General features: G+C 57.9%; 2 protein-coding genes across 2 annotated transcripts in view; both read left to right on the top strand.

Moving 5' to 3' along the window:
- LOC142595962 (scavenger receptor cysteine-rich type 1 protein M130-like) overlaps positions 1-20,722 on the top strand; it is an 88,795-nt gene that overhangs the window by 61,957 nt on the left and 6,116 nt on the right.
- LOC142595925 (SUN domain-containing protein 3-like) lies at positions 8,280-13,327 on the top strand. The gene is made up of 8 exons (XM_075724798.1): positions 8,280-8,306; positions 9,511-9,581; positions 10,582-10,720; positions 10,951-11,035; positions 11,174-11,289; positions 11,960-12,127; positions 12,504-12,590; positions 13,181-13,327. The coding sequence occupies exons 1-8, from the start codon at positions 8,280-8,282 to the stop codon at positions 13,325-13,327; spliced, it is 840 nt and encodes a 279-aa protein (XP_075580913.1).

Raw genomic sequence — 20,722 nt, 5'->3', positions numbered from 1 at the left:
CCTCAGTCGGTAATGGTGTCACTTGCTGTATCTGCTGCTTTTGGTGTAATTGAAAGTGCACTTGGATCAGTGACTGCACTTGTATCCTCAATTGTATGTGCAATTGCACCTGTATCTGGAATTGTATCTGGTTTGTGCCTGTCCCTGCAGTTGTATTGGCAATTCAGTGTGGGTCCGTGCCTGTAATGATATTGGTCTCTGTGATGATGCTGGCAGCAGTGTATTTGATGGTGCCAGTATCTGTGTCTCTAATGGTATCTGTGCCTGTACCCGTAATTGTACCCGTAACTGTATCTGCATTGCTAACGGTATCTGGACCTGCACATGTACTTGGAATGGTTTCTGTATGCGCACACGTAATTCCCTCTCTAGCTGAACTAGGAAGCGCAGGGGTATCTCTAATGGTATCTGTACCACTGACGGTCTCAGGATCTGTGTGACTACCTGTAATGCTATCGCCTTCTCTGTACTGGTGTTGGGATCTGTGACAGTCCTGGTAGTGGCATCGGCAATGGCGTGGGTACCTGTATCAGTATGTGCAATGCTATCGATAGCTGCAATGGGATCGGCATCTCCAAGGGCCTCTGCACCTGCAGCGGGAGCTGGATCTGCAATGCCATCTGCAATGGTTTCTTCAGCTGCAGTGGTACCTGCCTCTGCAGTGCTGTTTGCTTTGATAGCAGCACCTGCAGGGTTGCCAGCAGTGGCTTGTTCAGCTGAAATGGTGGCTGCAATGGCATTTGAATCTGCAATGGCATCTGCAAAGCCATAGCGTCTGCAATGCTCTGTGTGCATCTGTACGCTCTCCACTGCAGACACCACTGCAGATGCAGATGCCATTGCAGATGCAAATACAATTTCAGATGAGTTGCGAATGGAGATGCTGTTGAAGATGCAGGTGCCATTGCAGACGCCATTGCAGATGCAGAAACCATTACAGACGCCAGTGGAGATGCAGATGCCATGTCAGACACCACTTCAGATGAAGATGCCGTTGCAGATGCAGGTACCTTTGCAGACGCCATTGCAGATGGAGATGCCTTTGAAGCTTCCTTTGAAGATACAGCCCTTGATGCCACTGGAGATGGCCTTGCAGACGCAGATACCACTGCAGATGGCCCTGCAGATGCAATTGCCTTTAGAGTTGCTCTCAAAGATGCTGAAGCCATTGCAGTCACCCAATGGAGATGCAGATACTCCCTGTACCTTCAGTGGTATGTCTACCACTCCCTGTATGTGTAACGGCACCTCTGTCTGTAATGGTTCCCCTCCCAGGAGCGAGATCGGTCTCTGTATCTGTATCCATAGCTGTAACTGAATGTGTACTCGTGGCTGGGGCTCTTCTGGTGGCTGGAACTGCATGTGCAGTTCTGTATCTATGACTGCCCCTGCAATTTTATGCGTAACGGTGTCTGTGACTGTACTTGTATCTCTAATGGTAGGTGTCTTCTGTCTGTATGTGCCCCTGTATCTGCCGTTGCATCTGCAATTGAGTCGGTATCTTCCTCGTGGGATTGCTGTCTATGGCTGTATGTGAAAAGGCATTGTCAAGGATATCTGCAATGGCACCTGCATCTACAATGTTCTGGCCAATGGACTGTGCATCTGCAAAGGTATCTGCAGTGGCGTCTGCAATGCGAATTCATGCTGCAGGGCCATCTGAAATGGTATTTGCATCTGCAATGGAAGCTGCAACGGTATCTTCTTCTGTAAATGGATTGGGCATCTGCAATGGCATCTGCATCTCCAGCACTACGTCCACCTACAATGCTCTCTCTATTGGTATTTGGAGCTGAGGAAAGGCGTGGGGTTTTCCCTCAGATGGACAAACCCAAATGATCAGAAAACAGGACAGGTTGCAACACCCGTCAGGTATTAATGAATTACTTAAAAGTCAAGCGAAAGAGAGGTGCTGCGATGACAGACAGTGAATTTCACACCCTGCCTCATATCCAGAGGCTCAAGCTCGGCACGCTCCATGCTCCTGCGTGGCAGGTGGCTTTCCGCAGCAATGCTGCTCACCGGGCGTTGTTAAAGACATCAGCCTCACAGATGTTTCTGCCTCCCCCCAGACAGCCCTGATACCCTCAGTCACTGCCTGCCTGCCGGGTGCCCCCACCCCTTCCTCCTGGTGCTCCCCTGCGTGCCAGCAGCCACAGCTGTCTGAGCAGGAGAGACACTCCACTCCTCTTGGCAGCCTGCAAGCACAGACTAGAGCACAGGGCTAGTCTTTTTGTTCCCCTTCCTGGGCTGCACTTCCCCCCCGCAGCTGGGTGCTGGATCCTGGAGGGGGCTGGGTGTTTCAGCCCTGTCTTGGAGCCCAAGCGGTGTGTGTGTCCGTGCACACCCGTGCTGCACGCGCCTCTCTGTGAGTGTCTGCGTGTGCCTGCTGGGAGTCCATGTGCAGCCCGGCTCCCGCGTGGACCTGGTGTGGGGAGCTGCCGCAGCTGGACTTCCGCGGGACAGGCAAACCCTGCGGGGAGTGGCCGACACGCGGTGACCGTGGTTGCTCCGGCCGTGCGCTGAGAGTGGGTGCTGCCCTGTTTCCCACGTCAGCTCTTGGCACCAGCCCCGGGGAGGTGATTGTCGTGTCACAGTGGGCAGTGGTGGCCGTGTCACCATGATGTCACTGTGGGCTTGTGACACGGGCGCCCTGGAGGGTACAAAGGGTGCTGCTCCCAGAGGCGGGGGAGCATCTGGAGGAGAACCTGGGTGCTGCTGGGCAGGAGTATGGAGAGTACTCGCCAACGACCTCTCCGGCGTCCACTGTGCAGAGGGGCCGCGCGGGTGCCCGGCAAAGCAGGGCAGGAGAAACTCCTTCTCTCCTCAGCCCCGCACCACACCTGGCCAGAAGCTCAGCACCCAGCTGGTGCAGGCCAAGCCGCGCATGGAACCAGTGCGCGCGCGAGCACAGGACCGCTGGCAGAGTGGGACACAGGTGCGTGAGTGCAGGCGGCTGACGGAGCCCCTCTCTGGGGGAGGCTCCCGTGCCAGCCCTGGCCATTCCTGACGGTGCATGTGTGTGGCCTTTGCATGAGAGAGCACGGGTGCACCTGTGCTTGGGCAGCACAAGGCGCTGTGTGGCTGTGCCCGTGGGCGTACGGCTGTACCTGTGCCAGTGCCTGCAGTGCTGGGCACAGCTACAGGCAAGCAGGGTGGCGTGCCTGTGCACAGCTGTGCAGGGCTGCGTTCTCCTGAGTGCACCCGCGTGTCCACGTGCGATTGTGAGTCAGGGCAGGGCAACGTCCCCGTGAGTGTCCGTGCCTGATAGTTCCCGTGGCCGTGCCCCTCACACCCTGCTGGCTCCCGACACACAGGTGCAGCCATGCAGGCAGAGGTGCTGAAGCAAGACCTCCGCATGCTCCGGGAGCGCCTGCTGCAGTGTTCTGGTGACTCACAAAGGCACAAGGAGCTGCTGCAGTGTCTGGTAGGTGTGGAGTGTTCCCCTTGTGCCCGGGGGCTGGGGCTGCGAGACCTGAGCCCCTGAGCCCTCCTTTCCCCCTGCAGGGCAAGCAGCAGCAGGAGCTGCGGCAAACCATGGAGGAGCTCAGCATGGAGGTCAGTGTCCCCTCCTCTGCCCACATCCCCCAGCTGCGGCACCTGGGGCTGTGTCAGGGGCCCAGTGCCTGTGTCCGGCTCCTCTTCCCAGAACCGTCTTGTGGCTCAGAGTTTTGAGAACAACCACCGGGAGCTCCAGCAGCTGGAGGGGCTGGTGGCCCAGGCAAAGGTGAGTTCACAGAATCACAGACTGGTTGAGGCTGGAAAGGACCTCTGGAGATCATCTGGTCTTGTGCAATGCCCCTGCTCAAGCAGGGTCACCTAGAGCCACTTGCTCAGCCCCATGTCCAGCTGTGGACCGCGTCCAGAGTTGGGCCTGGGGGTCGCTCTGGCTGCCTGCAGTGCCTGCAGGGCTGGGAAGGAGAGGGGACGTGAGGGCAAAGGCAGTGCCTGAAGGGAGCCATGAGTGCACTCGTGGGAGCGTCCCGGTGCCCTGATGGCTGCTTCTCTTCCCCTCCTCTCCCACAGGAGCACGTTCAGCTGGCAAAGGAGGAGGCAGCTGCAAGCCTGGAAGAGGTGCTGAAGGTACAGGGGAAAAGGAGGCCCGTTCTGACAGGGTCCGGGAGGGGGGTGCCAGTGCTGGGTCCGTGCAGCCCAGCAGCCACGGGCAGTGGTGTGGCTGCGGAGGATATTTACTCCGGGATATGGCATCCATGATGGAGGGATTGGGCCTCTGGAGAGCCCCCAGGCTCTTGGCTGTGGCTGTGCTGCAGAGGGGACCCTGATGGGTCTGCAGGCACAGCAGGCACAGCAGGCACAGCACTATGGCTTTGGGGAAGGGGGTGCGATGAGTGACCCTCACTTGGGTGTACGGGGACACCGTGTGTGACAGGAACCCAGGCATGGGCTGGAGGGGAGGCGATGGGGAGTCTGGTGTTGCACCCTGGCCGGTGGCATGGGGGTCCTCCTCCACCCCCTGCCCCTTCTGGAGCCGTTCCCGTTCCCCCTTCTCTCCCAGGCACACCTCTGTCAGGGAAAGGCAGAGGGAGGCACAAAAGTGCGGGAGCTGATCAAGGTCTGTGACCCGCACCCAGAAGTGCCTCGGGGAGTGGCCAGAGCCGCTGAGCAATGGTGCTGGCCCCAGGACACCCGTGTGCCTGCCGCCCTGGCCCTGGCCTGACCTCCCAGTGCCCTGGGGACTGAGTGGGGATGCCCTTTCCCACCATGGCTCCCTGCAATGTGTCCCGCTTGCTTTGCAGGGGGAGCAGTGGTCAGAGCTGGCACAAGCTGTTCAGGAGCAGGCTGAGGTCAAGAAGGTACTGGGGACTGGAGGGACGGGGGCTCCACAGGTTTGTGGGGGGAAGCCCCCTCAGAGCAGACATGGCGTGGACTCCTGACCGGGCCCTTTGCTTCTCCAGCTGCTCAGGAACAAGCTCCAGCACCTCCTGGAGAGACAGGAATGCCTCCGAGAGCCAACAGCTTTGTGAGTGGTGATGGGGCCCCGACTGAAACCTGGGGCAGCGGGGTGGGGGATGCTCAGCAGCTTTGGGCAGAGCTCTGCCACTTACAGACATCTTTGTGGCTCCTGTCCGCTGCTCCAGCCTGCTCTGCAGAGCCCTTTGTCTTCTCGTGAGCAGCTCAAAACCTCTCTGTGCCACTCGGGACTCCTGCAAGCAGCTCTGCACCACTCTGAGCAGCTCCCAGGCTCTCCTCCATGCCCCCCAGGCCTGGGGCGGGACAGGGGCAGGGGGTGGGTCTGTGCAGTGCTGGGATGCCGCGGTGCCTGGTGCCAGCCCCGGCAGAGCCTGGGCAGCACCCTGGCTCCCTGTTGGCCACCCAGGGGGCCACCATGCCGGCCGAGGTCTCTTCTCACAGCCCAGAACCCCATGGTGTCCGTAGCAGGGGGAAGGCGGCGCAGGCGGACAAGACAGGCGAGTCGCTGCTGCAGGAGATGGTGGCTGTGCGGCTGGTAGGACAGACAACCCCGCTGTGGGCCTTGGGGAGGGAAGGGTCTGCACTGTGCCCGGGGGACATGGGGGCACTGATCTCAGCGCGAACGAGGGAGGGGGGCTGAGCCCCCAAACCTCGCCGCCTCGCACACCCCAACACATGTCCCTGCTGTGCCTTGGCCTCTAGGAGGAGCAGCTGGCGTCAAGGAGGCATAACATCACTTCTTGGCTGAGGTGAGTGGCCCGGGGCAGTCAGGGTGCCGGGGCTCTTCCATAGGCACTGGCATGTCCGTGCCAGTGGTCCAAGGGCACTAGGCAGCTTTGGACTTCTCTGGGATGAAATGGTTCAGTATTTCTTTTCTTCCTAGCTTGGGGGGCGCGTAGGGGGGGATTTTGGGGCCCACCGGGGAGACGTACAGTAGAGCCGAGAGAGGTAGCCAGGCCCCTCACCCCAGTCCTGAGCGGGGAGTGTTGTGCCCAGCACGGTTCAAGGTGCCACGGTGCTGTGCGAAGAGGGTGGTTGGAAAGAGCTGAGACACATTTGCCCCCTGTTCTGCCTGACCCCTCTCCTGTCCCACAGGAGATTTCTTCTGTTCCTTGCCTTCCTGCAGATCGTCGTCCTCATCCTGGTCCTGCTGAACAGGGACATCCTTAACTGGGTCCTGCCACCGAAGCTGGCGGCTGCCTTTGGGAGCCGCCCAGTGACGTCCCGGTTCTTTTGAAATAAAACCAGAAAGAGAAGACAGACATCTGTGATTGTAGGACAAGTGCGCGACCGTGTCAATAGTGAATGTCTGCTGACGGGCCGGAGGGAGGTGGCTGCTGCTTTCCCTTCTGCCTGTGCGTGCCCCACGATGGCTCTGCCTCAGACCTGGTTCTTGCCCGATTTGCAGGCAGGAGGGTGTGTGCACCGTCCTGCGTAAACGGTTGCCCGTTTTCACACAGGCGCAATGGAACTTGACCAACAATGACCGCACTTGCATAAGAGGGTTTGTAGTTAGGAGAAACCAGGCCAAACCAGCTGAAAGTGCCAAAGTTGCAACAAAGTAGTGCAAACTCAGCTAATAAATATGCATTAAGCATGCTTGCATGGGGGTTGATGTGAACAAATCCTCAAAAGCGTATGGTAACAAGGGATGTCATGGCCAAAGCATATAGGTTATGTACATTGCAAAAATGAGTATGTGAGTAGTCTCAAAACTGTATATAAAGGGTCAAGAGCTTGAAAAGGGGTACTTCTCATGCTCCCAGCCAAGAGGCACCGTTACTGCCAGCAATACAAGGGGTTTTAGCTAGGGTGTACTTCTGCTGCCTTCTTTCCAGTACCTGCGCACGAACGAGAAGAAACCAAAATGCGAGCAAATCCTTTTTTACTAACACCGTGAATGCCAGGTGACCGGTCGGAGGGAGGTGGCTGCTGTGCTCCCTACGACGGCTCTGACTGTACACCGCTATGTACCGAGTACAGGTTCACGAGAAGGTGGCGAGCCACAGTGACCACCCGCAGGCTCAAGACCTCCTTTAGGAAGAATAATAAAACAAAGAAGGTGTGTGGCAGCTCGACTTGTTCCTCGCAAACGTTCTTCCAGGGGGCTTCCAACAGCTTGCACTGCAGACATGGATCTGTTGGAGCGGGTCCAGAGGAGGGCCACAAAAATGATCCGAGGGCTGGAACACGTCTGCTATGAAGAAAGGCTGAGAGAGTTGGGGTTGTTCAGAGTGCAGAAGTGCAGGCTCTGGGCAGAGCTTCCTGCGGCCTTTCAATATATAAAGGGCGCTTGCAAGAAGGACAGAGGCAGACTTTTTATCAAGGCTTGTAGTGACAGGACAAGGGGCAATGGTTTTAAAGTGAAAGAGGGTTGGTTTAGCTTGGGCGTAAGGAAGAAATGTTTTCCAGTAAGAGTTGTGAGACTCTGGTCGCCCAGAGAAGCGTGGCTGCCCCATCACTGGAAGTGTTCAAGGTCAGGTTGGGTGGGGCTTTGAGCTACCTGATCTAATGAAAGATGTCCCTGTCCATGGCAGGGGGGTTGGACTAGATGATCCCTTCCAACCCAACCCGTTCTATGATTCTATGCCCTGGATCAGCCCCCACCCAGCTGCTCGCTGGGTGCAGCAGCACATGCCCTTGGTGCCCAGACAGCTGTGGAGTGGAAGAATGCCCAGGAGAAACCCAGGAAGAAGGCGGCTTCGGATATGATGAAGAGGATTATTCCATGTCACAGGCGTTTTTGGACAGTAGCGGTGTGGTGGCCTTGGAATGTGCTTCCTTGTACAATGTCTTGTCATCATTGGATTACAACTAGGACTATGGAGAGCAGAGCTAGGGCCAGGAGTTGTGATGACTTGTGGTGGAATCATATGATTAAACGTGACATAGTAAGTATGGCGGCAGCTGCTCCCAAGATGGGCCAGGGGCTTGGTTCTACTATGTGGTAGGAGTGTGCTTGGTGAGCCATTAGATGTTTTCTGGTAAGTATAGGCTTAGTAGGAGAACAAAGACGTAGGTGTGGATTATGGCTACTGCTACTTCTAGGATTGTTAGGAGGAATCGGATTGCTGCAGTTAGGATTGACACTGCTGGGATGATGGGGAGTAAGGCGGTTGTGGCTGTGGAGATGAGTTGAATAAGGAGATGTCCTGCTGTAAGGTTTGCTGTGAGGCGGACTCCTAGCGCTAGTGGTCGGATAAGGAGGCTGGTGGTTTCGATTATGATTAGGGCAGGAATTAGTAGTGTTGGGGTTCCTTTTGGGTAGTAGGTGTCCTCGGGAGGCTGAGGGTTGATTTCATAGGCCTGTGAGTAGGGTGGCTAGTCATAGTGGGAAGGCTAGTGCGATGTTCATTGATAGCTGGGTGGTTGGGGTAAATGTATATGGTAATAGGCCTAGTAGGTTGATTGTAAGCAGCAGTACTATTAGTGATGTCAGGATTAAGGCACATTTGTGGCCTTCTTTGTGGCCCAGGAACATCCCTGGGCAGCCAGGAAGGCAGAGGAGGTGGCACAGGGCTCTCCGGGGAGCACCCTGGGTGCCTGCAGCAGCTCTTCCTGGTCTGGGGACAGCAGCTGGCCCAGCACTGGCAGGAGGGAGGCAGGGAGGGAGGCCAGGACAGCAGCACCACTCGAGAGAGAGAGAGAGAGACAGCCATGCTGCTGATCATTTCCACCATGCACAGCGTCATCTCCGTTAACACCGTGTGAAAATGCGTGCATCTGAGCAGCCCTGGCTGTATGCAGAGGTGCCAGTCTGCATTGGGTGGCCCTCCAGCCTGAGGGGACCTGCACACCACGCTGCTTGATGCCAGGAGCCAAAGGAGCTGCTGCTCTCTGTGCTCCCGGGTGCTTCTGGGCCCCTTGTCTCTGGGAGCTGCAGCTGCGGGCGGAGGCTCACCCACAGGGTTGCTCCCTCCAGGCAGCACAGCAACCCTTTCTTGGTAGCCCCTCTCAGCTCATCACGGGCATCACCAGGCGGCTCTTGTGATGTCATAACCTGCTGCCCTCCATAAAACCCCGCGCTGCAGAGGTGGGCAGCAGTGCGAAGCAGAGCACTGGCAGCAGCTAGCGCATGCCTGGAGAAGAGGTGCTTGGGTCTCGGGAGGAGAGCAGGCTTTGCCCTGTGCCTGGTCGGTGTGCTGGGCTTGTGGAGATGCCAGCCACTTTGGGCAGGTGGGTGCAAGGGGGCCCAGAAAGCAGAGGGTGGTCAGGCCAGAAGCCTTGTGTGCTGCCTGGCTTCCCGGCAGGAGCAGGCAGCCCCACAGCACGGGGGCTGTCTGCACTACTGCCCTCCAGCCGGGCAGCCCAGCAACCCCATTCTGGGGGCACAGCCCTGCCCCTTCTGCGGGGAGAGCCGAGCAGGGCCAGGCTGCTGCCCCTGTCTCAGGCCAGAGCTCTTTGTGTCCCAGGGGAGGGGTGCAACGGGCCAGACCTTCCCAAAGGCCCTTGGGCTTTCAGACTTGCAGCTGTGCTGAGCACAGGAACCTGGTGGCAAGCGAGCTCCTAAGCAGATCCCTGGCAAATACATGTCCCAGATTTTGCGCTTTGCTAACAGCAGTGGTCCTGCTCTTTTAGACAACGCCACACCCACCAGAAGGGCAGGAGTGTCCTGAGGCTCCTTCTCCTGCTGCTTCCCGTCCTGTCGGGTGAGTACCCCTCACCAAAAATGGGCCTCTCAGTCCTGGGCAGAGGGAGCAGCTCCTGAGGAAAATAACCATCTCTTGACAATGTGACCCACAGCTCTTGTCTACTGCTGGAGACACCCAACGGTGTGGGGAACGGGAGCGTTGCAGGTAAGTGTCCCTTGCTGAGGGAAAGCCAACGCCTGCAAAGGCCGTCGCTCTGCCCTCCTGCCTCCCCTGGGAACACGCAGTGCCTGCTCGAAACTCCCCATCACCGCTGAGGCAGAGGCGAGGGAGGAGCACTTCTGGTCATCCTTCAGTCTCCTTAGCACCTGCTTGGGGTTTAACACGGAGACGGATCTTCCCGAGTGACTTCCAGAGGGTGGCAGGCTGAAGTGGGGAGCACTTTGGCAGAAGGTGCCTTTGCTGCCTGCATACCCATCGGAGAGCCTGGGGGGGGTCAGATGGAGACCCGAAAGATGCTCTGCTGAACGTGGATGGTTAAAGAGGCCAGGTTTGGGTCAGGGTCTCTCCAAAGTGACTCAAAGCAGCAGGAAATTCTGCCACCTCTCCGTAGGGGAGTCTCCTTTGGGAAGCCCTGGCAGTGCTCCTCATGCTTGCTCCAATAGAGTGTCTCTCCAAAGAGTCAATTCTGGCGGTAAACAAGCTACTTAAGGAGTCCATCCCACACCCTCTTTATCTTGCAGGAGGTGTCGGGCCTTCCTGAAGCGGAGCTGCAGTCTCTGGGGTAAGAGCGCTTTCTTGCCAAGCAACACACGCTGTGGAGCCGTCTCAGCTGGCTTCATGCTGCCTGCACTCACTTGCTTCGCACCCAGGGCTCCCGGCCTTTCCATCTACTACCCACGGTGCTGGAAGGGAGCCATTTGTAAACCAGAGGAAGGAAAGGGGCCGGGGGACGGGGCTTGACCCAAGCTCACCTGACCCTTCTCTGCACGGCGTTTGGAGCCTGCCTGCAGAGGCTTGGCAGCTGCTGGACAAGACCTGCTTTCCCTCTGCCTTGCAGGAACTCACAGGCTTGGCTGGAGCAGAAGATGCGGGAGCTCGAGGAGACGGTGGCTCAGGTGTCTGCTGCGAGGGGGAACATACTTCAGGCAGTGAGAGAGGTCCTCGTAGACCATGGTGTCCAAGCAGAGAAGAGAGAGGTAAGGGTGCTGGCGGTAGATCAGAGACCCCGCTACCTATCCGGGCTCCCTCCTGCTGCTTCCTCTTGGCACTCTCAGAGTCGGCACCTCTTCCGACAGGTCTTGCCTTGGGTTTTCTGACACACAGGCGCTCCTTGGCTCTGTGCTAGGGCTCGGGGTTCATGCAGAATGGCCTGTGCACGTGTGTGTGTGTGTTCACTGCCATCTCTCCATTCCCAATTTTTCCCCAGGAAATTCTGCAGTTGACACAGGCGGCAATTAAGAAGGTGCTTGAAAACTACCTCCAGATGCCTGACTGGGCTCTGGAAGCCATAGGTAGGAAGACAGGAAGTCTCACTGCCCTCACGTTGTCTATGGCACTCCCCCAAACTCTGCCAAGCTCTGCTTTCCAGCCTGAGAAATGCATCCTAATGCACTGCTTCAACTCCTAATCTCTCTCCACCGTCATGTAAGGTGCCACCATTGATGAGGAGAGGACATCCAAGAGTTATGGTGAGCAAGGCAAGAAGACCTGGTGGCTTTCTCCATTTGCCTTCTCTTCTGGAAACCCTCCAGAGACAATCTTGCAGGCAGGTGTCACAAAGGAACTCCTGGCTTCAGTGTGCTTCACCTCCTTGCTTTCCATTGGCAGACCAAGTGCACAGCACTTTGCTGCAGCCTGCATTGCATTCCTGACCCCTGCGATCCCTGGCAGCACTGCGTCCCATCAGGAAGGGGACCGAGATGAACCCAGCTGCTGTGACCTGCCCACCACCCTTGGCTGCAGTTTGCCAAGGAACTTTGTCCTTGGGAGTCCCACTGCCATACGGCATCTCTGACGGTCCCTTTCCAGAGTGGGTGGGAGTGGTGGGGGCTGCTGAGCCATGCCAGCAGCGAGAGGTGCTCCTCTGGGCCCCCAGCCATGATCTGGTCTACCACGTCTGAAGCAGGGTCCATGTCTGCATTGGACCTTGTAGCTGCAGCGGAATCTTTGAAGGACGATGGGGTGAGGTACGCTAGGGAGACCTGCCCTTTCTCTGCAGGCTCTGAGAAAGCAGAGCTGCCTTGGGAAAGGCGGTGGAGCCCAGAGGGTTTGTAGAAACACTTCCATATTGCCCTGCTGCCCATGCACTTGTACTCATTTACAAACAGGATTGCAGCCCACAGGCAAGGCAAGGTCTCTGCTTCTGGCCAAACAGGCAGCTGTGGTGGCTCTTTGGCTGCCAGTAGCAACTGATGGTCATGGCTTTCTGGTTTCAGCCCCGTATTGCCCCTGGCAACTGCTGGGCTTTCCAAGGATCTCGGGGCCACGTGGTCATCCGGCTGCCTGAGCAAATCTGGCCAAAGGCTTTCACCATCTGGCATATCTCCGAGGCAGTCTCTCCTTCCGGGGAAGTCAGCAGTGCCCCCAAAGACTTTGCTGTCTCCGTAAGTCCTGGCCTTGCACTTCTCGGGGAGGGTTGGGGGTGGGGGGCGGCCCCAGGGAAAAGCTGTACCAGAGACGTGCTTCTCGTGGTGGCTTCTCTCAGAGCTCTGTCTGGGGCTGGGTGCTGCAGCGCACCGCATCCCCTGGGGCGCCACTGGGGGCACGTGCAGGTTCTGTGCCTTTGGGGGCTTCTTCTCTGCTTCATGGCCAACGATCCTGGAGCACATGCTGAAAGCATCCCGACCCACACTCACCCTAAGCTGAGTCACCAAGGGAGCCAAGGGAGGTGGGCAAGGGTTCCCGCGTTTGGCCTCGCCGTGCCCATTTTCTGACACCCTGCTTCGGCCTGACCGGCTCCCTTTCTCTCTCGTCTTTGAGGGAGTGGATGAGGCAACGGCAGAAACTCTCCTGGGGACATTCACCTACGACGTGCACAAGGAGATCGCTCAGACATTCCATGTGCAGGTACCGCAAGAGCTGTAGGCAGGATGCCCGGGAAGAAGGCAGGCTTGTCTGCAAGTCCTTGGAGGAAAGAGTGCAGAGGGTCACCCCAGCCAGCCTCTGCTCTCCCACGCTCCATGCCCCTGCGGGGAAGGCGGCAAGAGGAGGGCAAATGGGGCTTTGCTCTGCTGGCCGAGGCAGCTGCCCCACCTTTGCAAGGGCTTTCCTTTCCCTTCGGGTAGCGCAGAGAAAGCAGCAGTGGGAAGGGGTGCGGGAAGGGAAACAGTCCCCCTCAGGGGAGACGGTGGCAGGGAGGATGGCAGACGCCTGCCCCCCTCAGCGGGACTCTCCCCGCGTCCCGCGGCAGCCCGGGCAGCACTGTGCCTCCGCTTTCCACAGCTGCCCTCAGCAAGCCTCTGAGGCCAGGCCTTTGCTTTCTAGGCACAGAGGGCTCCTCCTTGGCCCTGGCAAAGGGGGCTCTGCTTGCCCTGGCTTCCTCCTCCGTCAGGGCTGCCCTTTGGTCCTCAGCAGGGGAGCGCAGGCAGGGGGGCCTCCCGCAATCTGTTGTGGCTCTTCCCACCAGCGCAATGATGGCTCCCCACATTTCTTTACAGAAGGAGCTTCCCAGGACCTTTCGCTACATCAAATTCCAGGTGCAGAGCAACTGGGGAAACCCAGAGTACACCTGTGTGTACCGGGTACAGGTTCATGGGAAGATGGTGAGCCACAACGACCACCCGCAGGCCCAAGACCTCCTTTAGGAAGAATAATAAAACAAAGAGGATGTGTGGCAGCTCGACTTGTGTGTGTCCCTTGCAAACGTTCTCCCAGGGGGCTTCCTACAGCTTGTGCTGCTAGTGGGGAAGGGAGCTTTGTCCCTCAGGAGAAGGATGCTTGTGGTCCGGGCTGCAAGGGACAGCGCAGGGGAATGGGGCTTGAAGGAGAAGCCCCCGTGGTCCAGCTCCGGCTTCCACAGCCCAGGGTCGCTCACCAAAGCTCCAGTGTCACTGAGAGAGCAGAATCGCAGCCCCGGGAAAGCTCTCCTGCTGGCAGAGAAGAGGAGCAAAGCAGGCCTGTCTAGGCACCATGTTTAGTGTTTCATTTAAAGGCACATAAAATGGGATATCCTTGGAGAATAATTCCCCCCTTTTGTCCGTTTACTCTTTCTGTGGTCACCTCTTAGCTCCCCCCACAAACACCCCTCATGCCCTCACTTCCCCCGCAGACACGCCCATCCCCTTCCCTTCTCCCACACCCCTCCAACCCCCTCAGCCACCCACGTACCCGCTCCCCCCGCTCCCCCTCTGGACACCCTGGCCCTGCCTGCTCCCCGCTTCAGCCCCACACTCGCGATGCCGGGCAGGTCAGCGTACTTGGGGTCAGCCATGGCCGGGGGGCATTGACAGGGGGGACGTTTTCTGGGGGATGCCCCTGGGTGGCCTTGGTGTTAGCAACTTACTCATAATTGCTTTTAAACGTGATGAGGATAAACGAGGAGCATTTAGGAAAAACTCTACAAGAGCTGATGTGGGTACAAATGTTCATAAAAAGGACATGGGTTAAGAAATGGAAGAAGAAAGGGTCTTTTAGTCTACCTGTGCCAAGACTAAATGGGAAAGGTCTCTCTCTGCTGCCTGTCTTTAATGTCCTGCCAAGCGCCGTGGAGAAAACATCTACATGGGATTAATAACTGGATCTTTTTAGAGATGAATTTAATAGTGTGAGGGGAATTCATCACGGTGGGTACATTTACTTTAATCTTCCTTTTCTGGCCAACACAACTGTAAAAGCCCTTCTATTATTCTTTGCATCTTTTGCCAAATTCAGCCACAGCTCTTCCTTCGCTTTCCTGAATCCATCCCTACACATCCAGGCAGCGTCCCTATATTCTTCCCACGACACAGGGCCCTGCTGCCACTGCCTCTGCATTTCCTTCTGACGCTGCACTTGGACCAGGAGCTCCTTACTGAGCCATACGGGCCTCCTGCCTTCCTTGCACAATGTCTTGCACATGGCAATCAAGAGCTCTTGCACGCTAAGAAAAATGTTCTGACAGAGCTGCCAGCTCTCTTCAGCTCCTTTAGCCCTGAGGGCAGTGTCCCAGCGCGTCCCATCCACTAATTCCTTAAACCACTCAAACTTCACTCACCTGAAATTCAGGGTCCTGACCCTACTCCATCCCCTTCCTCACTAAGTCGAGTTTTACACGCACCTGGCCTCTTTTATACCATTTTCTGCCTAACCCCACTTTGTTCCTCCCCGCTTCCCCTTCCTCTGCACGTCCCTCATGGCTTTGCATAGCTCTCCTGATTCCCGCATCCCTCCCAGTCCATGGTCCCTCTGATTCACAATCATGTCACTTGACAAGTCCGGTTGGTCCTCTGGGAAGTGGCACCTGTAGTTTCTTGATGGCACAACAACTAGTGTGACTGGCAAAGTTCCTTTCTTGTCAGACTGCATGTTTGTTTTGTCAAGTCTCTGTCTCAGCATACTTTGCTTCTGGTTTCCCCTTTTGTCTCTTAGCTCCCCAATTCACAAGGTCCCCAAGCAGATAACCTTGCTGGAATAAACACTCTCCCCCTCTCACACGCCTCCATCCATCAGCATGACTGGCCAGCTTTGGTTCCCAGCACTGCCTCCCTCAGCATCTGCCCGTCAGGTTTGTGTCCCTGTCTCTTCTTGCCTGTGGCTTCCTCCTTTCCTCATTATTGTATTATCCCTTGTGGCAGCCAAACAAGGCCTTGACCCAATACTCTCAGGGGATCAGACGTGCTCCCTCCACACCCCCATACACAGGTGAGAGCAAGCTATGCTGTGGCTGGCTGTCACGAGCAAGATGAAAATAGAGACCATGCCAGCGCATGCGTAGACAGCCCCCACACAGAGCGAGGGCTCCTTTTGTGCCGCTGTCAGACGGTGACCGCAGGCGGTGCTGGGGCAGCTGCAGGCTCCCCAGGAGGAGAAGCGCAGATAAACTGCCCCGAGGGCTCAGCCAGGGCCGCTGTTCCATGTCACTTCCATGGCCCGTATGTTTTGCGGGACAGTCACTGCCGGGGCCTGGAGCTCGGAGGAAACTGGAGGCTCGGGCAGCTGCGCAGGCCCAGCTCTGGCTGGGGTGTTTGTAGCTCCCCAGGGCCCTTCCTGCTGCCTGTTGGGATCCCTGCCCTGGGACACGCCAGCAGCACAGGCCCCGCTGCTCCGCCAGCCCTGGCGGGACAGGTGCCGCGCCCAGCGGCTGCCGGGGGAAGTCCCGGCCCCTGCCAGCAGCCCCGGCGCCATTTGCCCTGGCAGCCCCTCTCCTCTCCCGCCACGTGCTCTGCTCTGATTGGCTGCCAGCACCGGCCACCCCTTCCGCTGTGCCCAGCGAGACATCAGGCGCGGAAGGCCCTGCCCCTGCCTGCACAGGGGCCGCCACTTTGGTTTGGCCGCCAGGCTGGGACAGGGTGCCGCCATGCCATGGCCGTCAGCTGCCATTGGGTGACACCTCATGCTGCTCTCTGATTGCCTGACGGCCATTTCCTGACACCGTCACACCCGCCTGCTCTCAGGCAGCCCCTGGGATTGGCTGGCAGGACTGGCCACGCGTCCCGGTGTCCCCAGGGCCACGGCACAAAGGAAGCCCCTGGCATTGCCCACAGGGAGGCTGCCACTTCCCACAGCCTCCTTGCCCACCTCTTTTCATCCGGCACTGGGATTGGCTGGCAGCCACTTCTTCACCCCTTCATACCCACGTCTTCTCAGGCAGCCCAGGGATTGGCTGCCCACCGGCTTTGGGCCAGGAAGGGCTCACATGTACATATATGGACATTTATCTAAAATATATATTGTTATAAATAGGTGGACAATTACGTATAAATGCATATTTTATTTAAAATTATGAACAGTATTTCTTTATCTGTAGCTCTATATGCATGTAAACATTTACAAAGGTAGAGAAAGTAAATATATGTAGCCATAAACACATAGGTATGAAACAGATAAAACCTTTTTTGGAATAAGAGCTAGTGGAGTGAGCAATTAACGTTTAAATGTGAATAGAAACAAAAGGAGAAGGCCAGGTTGGGGTCCCCCACTTTACCAGGCTGCAGAACAAGCCCTGGCAGGGCGGGGCTGGGGGCACTTCGGGAGGGCAGAGGGGTGCCCGAAAAGTGGTGGGGCGTGGGCAAGCTGGAACATGCCCAAGGGCTACGGCCCGCGTCTAGGAGGCCTCCAAGGGGCCCCCACAGCAAATCCTGTCACCTGCAAAGAAGAGCCCAGTGCTGTGAGCCGGACTGGGAATCCCCCCCAGCCCAGCCCAGCCCAGCCCAGCCCAGCCCTGCAGGGCGGCCATGCAGGCTTACTGGGGCAGGCTCTGGGCTTTGACCAGTGCTGCAAGACACAGGCCATGCTCTCCGTGAAAATGGAAAACCAGGACAAAATGCCAGCTTCAGAAGACCACGTGCATGGGGACAAAGAGGAAAAGACCCCAAGGGAATCCCCCAGAAGAACCACATGAATGAGAAAAAGCAGCCAATGGGCCCATGAACTGCACATTGCACTTTGAGGGGTCACACTAAGAAGATTGATGGTGGAGGTGAGCTCCCTTTCCCCATGGTTGGGGGGATCTCACAGCTCCCTTTAAGAACATTGTGGGGTGCAGGCTGGTGCTACATGTTTTGCCTCATCCTTAGCTTGATGACCTGATTGAATGTTGCAAAAAACTCCAGATGACTGAGTGAGGGGAGACGTCAGGAGTGGGCTGGGACTTGTCCAGGTCCACCTGAGCCACACCAGCCAAACCCAGTACCCTGTGTGTACGTCATGTGAAAGGACAGGGAAGCAGGGGGTGGTGGTTGATGGAAATGCATTGAATCCTGCAGGCCTTGAGCAGGATGCAAATGGTCTGTAATAAGGGGTGGAGATTGTCCTGGGTCTGGCTGGCGTGGAGTTCATTTTCTTGACAGCAGCACGTATGGTGCTGTGCTGCGCGCTGGTGGCTAAAACAGTGCTGATAACACGGTGACGCTGTGGCTATTGCTGATCAGTGCTGGCGTAATGTCAAGGCCTTCTCTGTGTCTCATTGCGTCCCCACGGCGAGGAGGCAGGGGGTGGGCAAGAGGCTGGGAGGGGACAAGGTCAGGGCAGCCCACCCGAACTGACCAAAGAGATAGTCCATGCCATCTGGCATCTTGTTAAGAAATACAGCTGGGAGGGGAGTTTCTCCAAAGGAGCCATTGCTCGGAGACTGGCTGGGCATCGGTCTGCTGGGGTGAGTGAGTGCTTCTCCATCCCTTCTTTCCTTTTCTCTTGTTCCCTCCACTTCTTCAACTGTGTTTATCGTCACCCATGAGTTTTGCTCTCGCTGTTGCCCTTCCAGTTGTCTCCCCCATCCTGCTGGGAGGGAGGCAGTGAGTGCCTGGGTGGGGGTTTAGCTGCCGTCTGGGGTCACTGCACCACACGAGCACATAGCACCTAGGCTGGTATGTGCTTGTGAGGTCACTGCTGCCTGAGTAGCTGATAGGCCAAGAGGAGGCTCATGGCTTGTGTAGGAGCTTGTGAGGTCACTCTTGGCAGAGTAGCTGATAGGCCCGGACCAGGTGCAAGGCTTGTAGAGGAGCTTGTGAGGTCACTGGAGACTGAATACCTCAACAAGGAGTACATGGCAAACAGGGGGAGATGTGCTTGTGAGGTCACTCTTGGCAGAGTAGCTGATAGGCCCAGAGCAGGCCCCTGGACTCTGTAGGTTCTTGTGAGGTCATTGCTTCCTGAAGAGCTGACAGGGCAAGAGCAGGAACATGGTTTGTGGGGGTGGTTGTGAGGTCACCGGTTCCCGAGTAGCTGATAGGCCAGGTGAAGGCGCAAAGCTTGTGTAGGGGTTTGTGAGATCATTGGTGTCTGAATACTTCACAAGCCAGGAGAAGGCCCATGGGTTGTGCAGGTTCTTATGAGGTCACTCAGGCCTGAGGAGCTAATAGGCCAGGAGCAGGCTTATGGATTGTGTAGGTGCTTGTGAGGCTGCTGGTGCCTGAGTGGATGATGGGCCAGGAGCTGGCACATGGCTTGTGAATGTCCTTGTGATGTCAGTAGTGCCCGCATAGCTGGTAAGCCAGGAACAGGTCCATGGCAGGTGGAGATGCTGTGACATCACCTGTAGCTGCGTGGCGGATAGGCCAGCAGTATGCACATGGCTTGTGTACGAGCCTGTGATTTCCCTGCTGCTGGAATAGCTTTTAGGCCAAGAGCAGGCATGTGGCTTGTGTGGGTGCTTCTGATGTCATGCAGATCATATGGAGCCCCTACCCAAATGTGGCTTTTTGGAAGAAGCATCATCATCAGGAGCCCATGCACCACAGGCAGAGGTGTGACAGTGTAAGCCATGAGCACAGAGCAGTGGCAGCAGGAGGGGGTGAGGTCACGTCACCGATGGCACCCGTGGCCGTGGGGCTGGGTGCAGAGCGGCCGTGTGCATGAGAGGGGCACGACGGGGGACGGGAGCTGCCTGGCCCCGTGGCTGCCAGGCCGAAGGAGCAGCCCCTGCAGCCCTGGCTGGAGCAGTGGGGCTGGGGGTGGCTCGGGGGCACGGCAGGGATGTGCCTGGGCACGGTGCCAGGAGGAAACCACAGACTTCCTGCACGGGCGCTGCCAGGGGAGCGCGGCGAGCGCTGCGAGGCCACGTGGGCTGTGGTTTGTGCACCTGCAGGCTCCAGGTCCCGATCCACCCGCGGGGAATAACGGCACCGCAGTGACACGCTGAGAGCCAGGGACATGTCTGAGCCTCGGGGCTGCGTGTCTGCTGCCAGGGCAGGGCCATGTCCCAGCTCCGGCTCCTGCGAGGGACCCACCGTGGGTCTCTCCAGGGAGGGAGGCGTGAGCCAGCACTGCTGGCATGGAGCTCTTCCCCTGGCCAAGGCTTTTTCCCAGCTGCTGCTGCCAGCACAGCAGGGGCTGTGGCAGGGGAAGGGGCTGTTCCCTTCCCATCCTGACACAGGTCGCGCGGCAGTCCCAGCCCTGTGCTTCCCATGTCTCGGGGGCGTCGGGACACTCACGCCTTGGGCTCTTGGATGAGCCCAGTGCAGGAGATGCTCAGTGCTCCCTGTCCCCACAGCAGGCTGCAAGGGGTGACAGACTCCTTTCCCCTCCACGCTCAGCTCGTCCTGTGACGATCCCCCACCGCAGTGACCCTGACGCCTGCAGTGGGACAGAGATGTCCCTCATATATGGTCATGAACGGCGCTGGAGAAGTTCATTGGAGGACTGGTCTGTGTCGGAGGGGAGATAGCTGCCGCTCATGTCTAAAAAGGTGCTGCTGCTTCGCTTGGCTCCTCCTGCAGCTGGGTCGGCATCTGCAGAGATATATCAGCCTGCCATCGTCGTTGTCCCCGTGAGTTGCCCGGAGCCGTGGCAGGGAGCGGGGCGCAGCAGGGCTGTGCCAGCGGGGCAGCAGGCTCAGGATGGGGATGGAGGGACTCCTGTCCCCTCGGGTGCTGTGCCTGCTCCTCTGGGTGCAGCTGTGCAGGGGTAAGTGCTGGCTCCCTTGTCTCACCGCCCAGGGCCAGTGGGTAGCGGCGGGGTATCAGGATCCCTTTGGGGCTGGGGTTGCTTTCCCGGCAACACTGGGACAAGGGTCAGAAGGTGCTCACGTCCATGGACCTTCTGCCTTTCCCTGTGCCTCTCTGTCTTTAAGGCAGCCCGTGCCTGGCTGCATTTAGAGACATCCCCCATCCTGGGGTACCCTTTTGGGCTCCTTGTTCCCCGGGCTGTGCCCCTGGGGCCAGCAGTGGCCCAGGGGGTGACGGCAGCACTCAGGGATCCCCAGGGCACAGCCAATCTGCGGGGTGCCCCGCAAGGTTTGTGTGCTGCTCCCTGCCCCCGGGTGCAGGGGAGCCCCGACCCCAGGAAGGCAGTTTGTGTCCCCCAGAGAGAAGGGGAGCGGGCTGTCTGCACTCGCAGGCTGCAGAAAATTTTCCTTCCTGGGGGCCCCGGCCAAGCACAGGGGCTGGGCTGATGCCAGGGGCGAGGAGGGGACATGGGTTGGGGGGATCCTTGGGATTGTGTCGGTGCTCCCTGAGGACACAGAAAGCCCTGGGGGTGGTGTGGGCTTGGGTGGTGCCAGGGAAGGTGGTGCCGGGGAAGCTGCGGGCGTGGGGGCATGGGGCTGTGCAGGGTGTGCTTGGCTG

Source organism: Pelecanus crispus, chromosome 25 (genome assembly GCF_030463565.1).
Source record: "Pelecanus crispus isolate bPelCri1 chromosome 25, bPelCri1.pri, whole genome shotgun sequence".
NCBI classification, from domain to species: domain Eukaryota; kingdom Metazoa; phylum Chordata; class Aves; order Pelecaniformes; family Pelecanidae; genus Pelecanus; species Pelecanus crispus.
The sequence above is the reverse complement of the archived record's forward strand: the minus strand, read 5'-3'. Positions and strand labels throughout refer to the sequence as shown.

Excerpts from the sequence above, each read along its gene's own strand:
- LOC142595925 (XM_075724798.1), top strand. The coding sequence starts at position 8,280 with ATGTTCATTGATAGCTGGGTGGTTGGG. Across the intron at positions 9,582-10,581 it reads GCTGCTTCCCGTCCTGTCGG|GAACTCACAGGCTTGGCTGG; the intron begins GTGAGTACCCCT and ends TCTGCCTTGCAG. Across the intron at positions 11,290-11,959 it reads CTCCAGAGACAATCTTGCAG|CCCCGTATTGCCCCTGGCAA; the intron begins GCAGGTGTCACA and ends TTCTGGTTTCAG.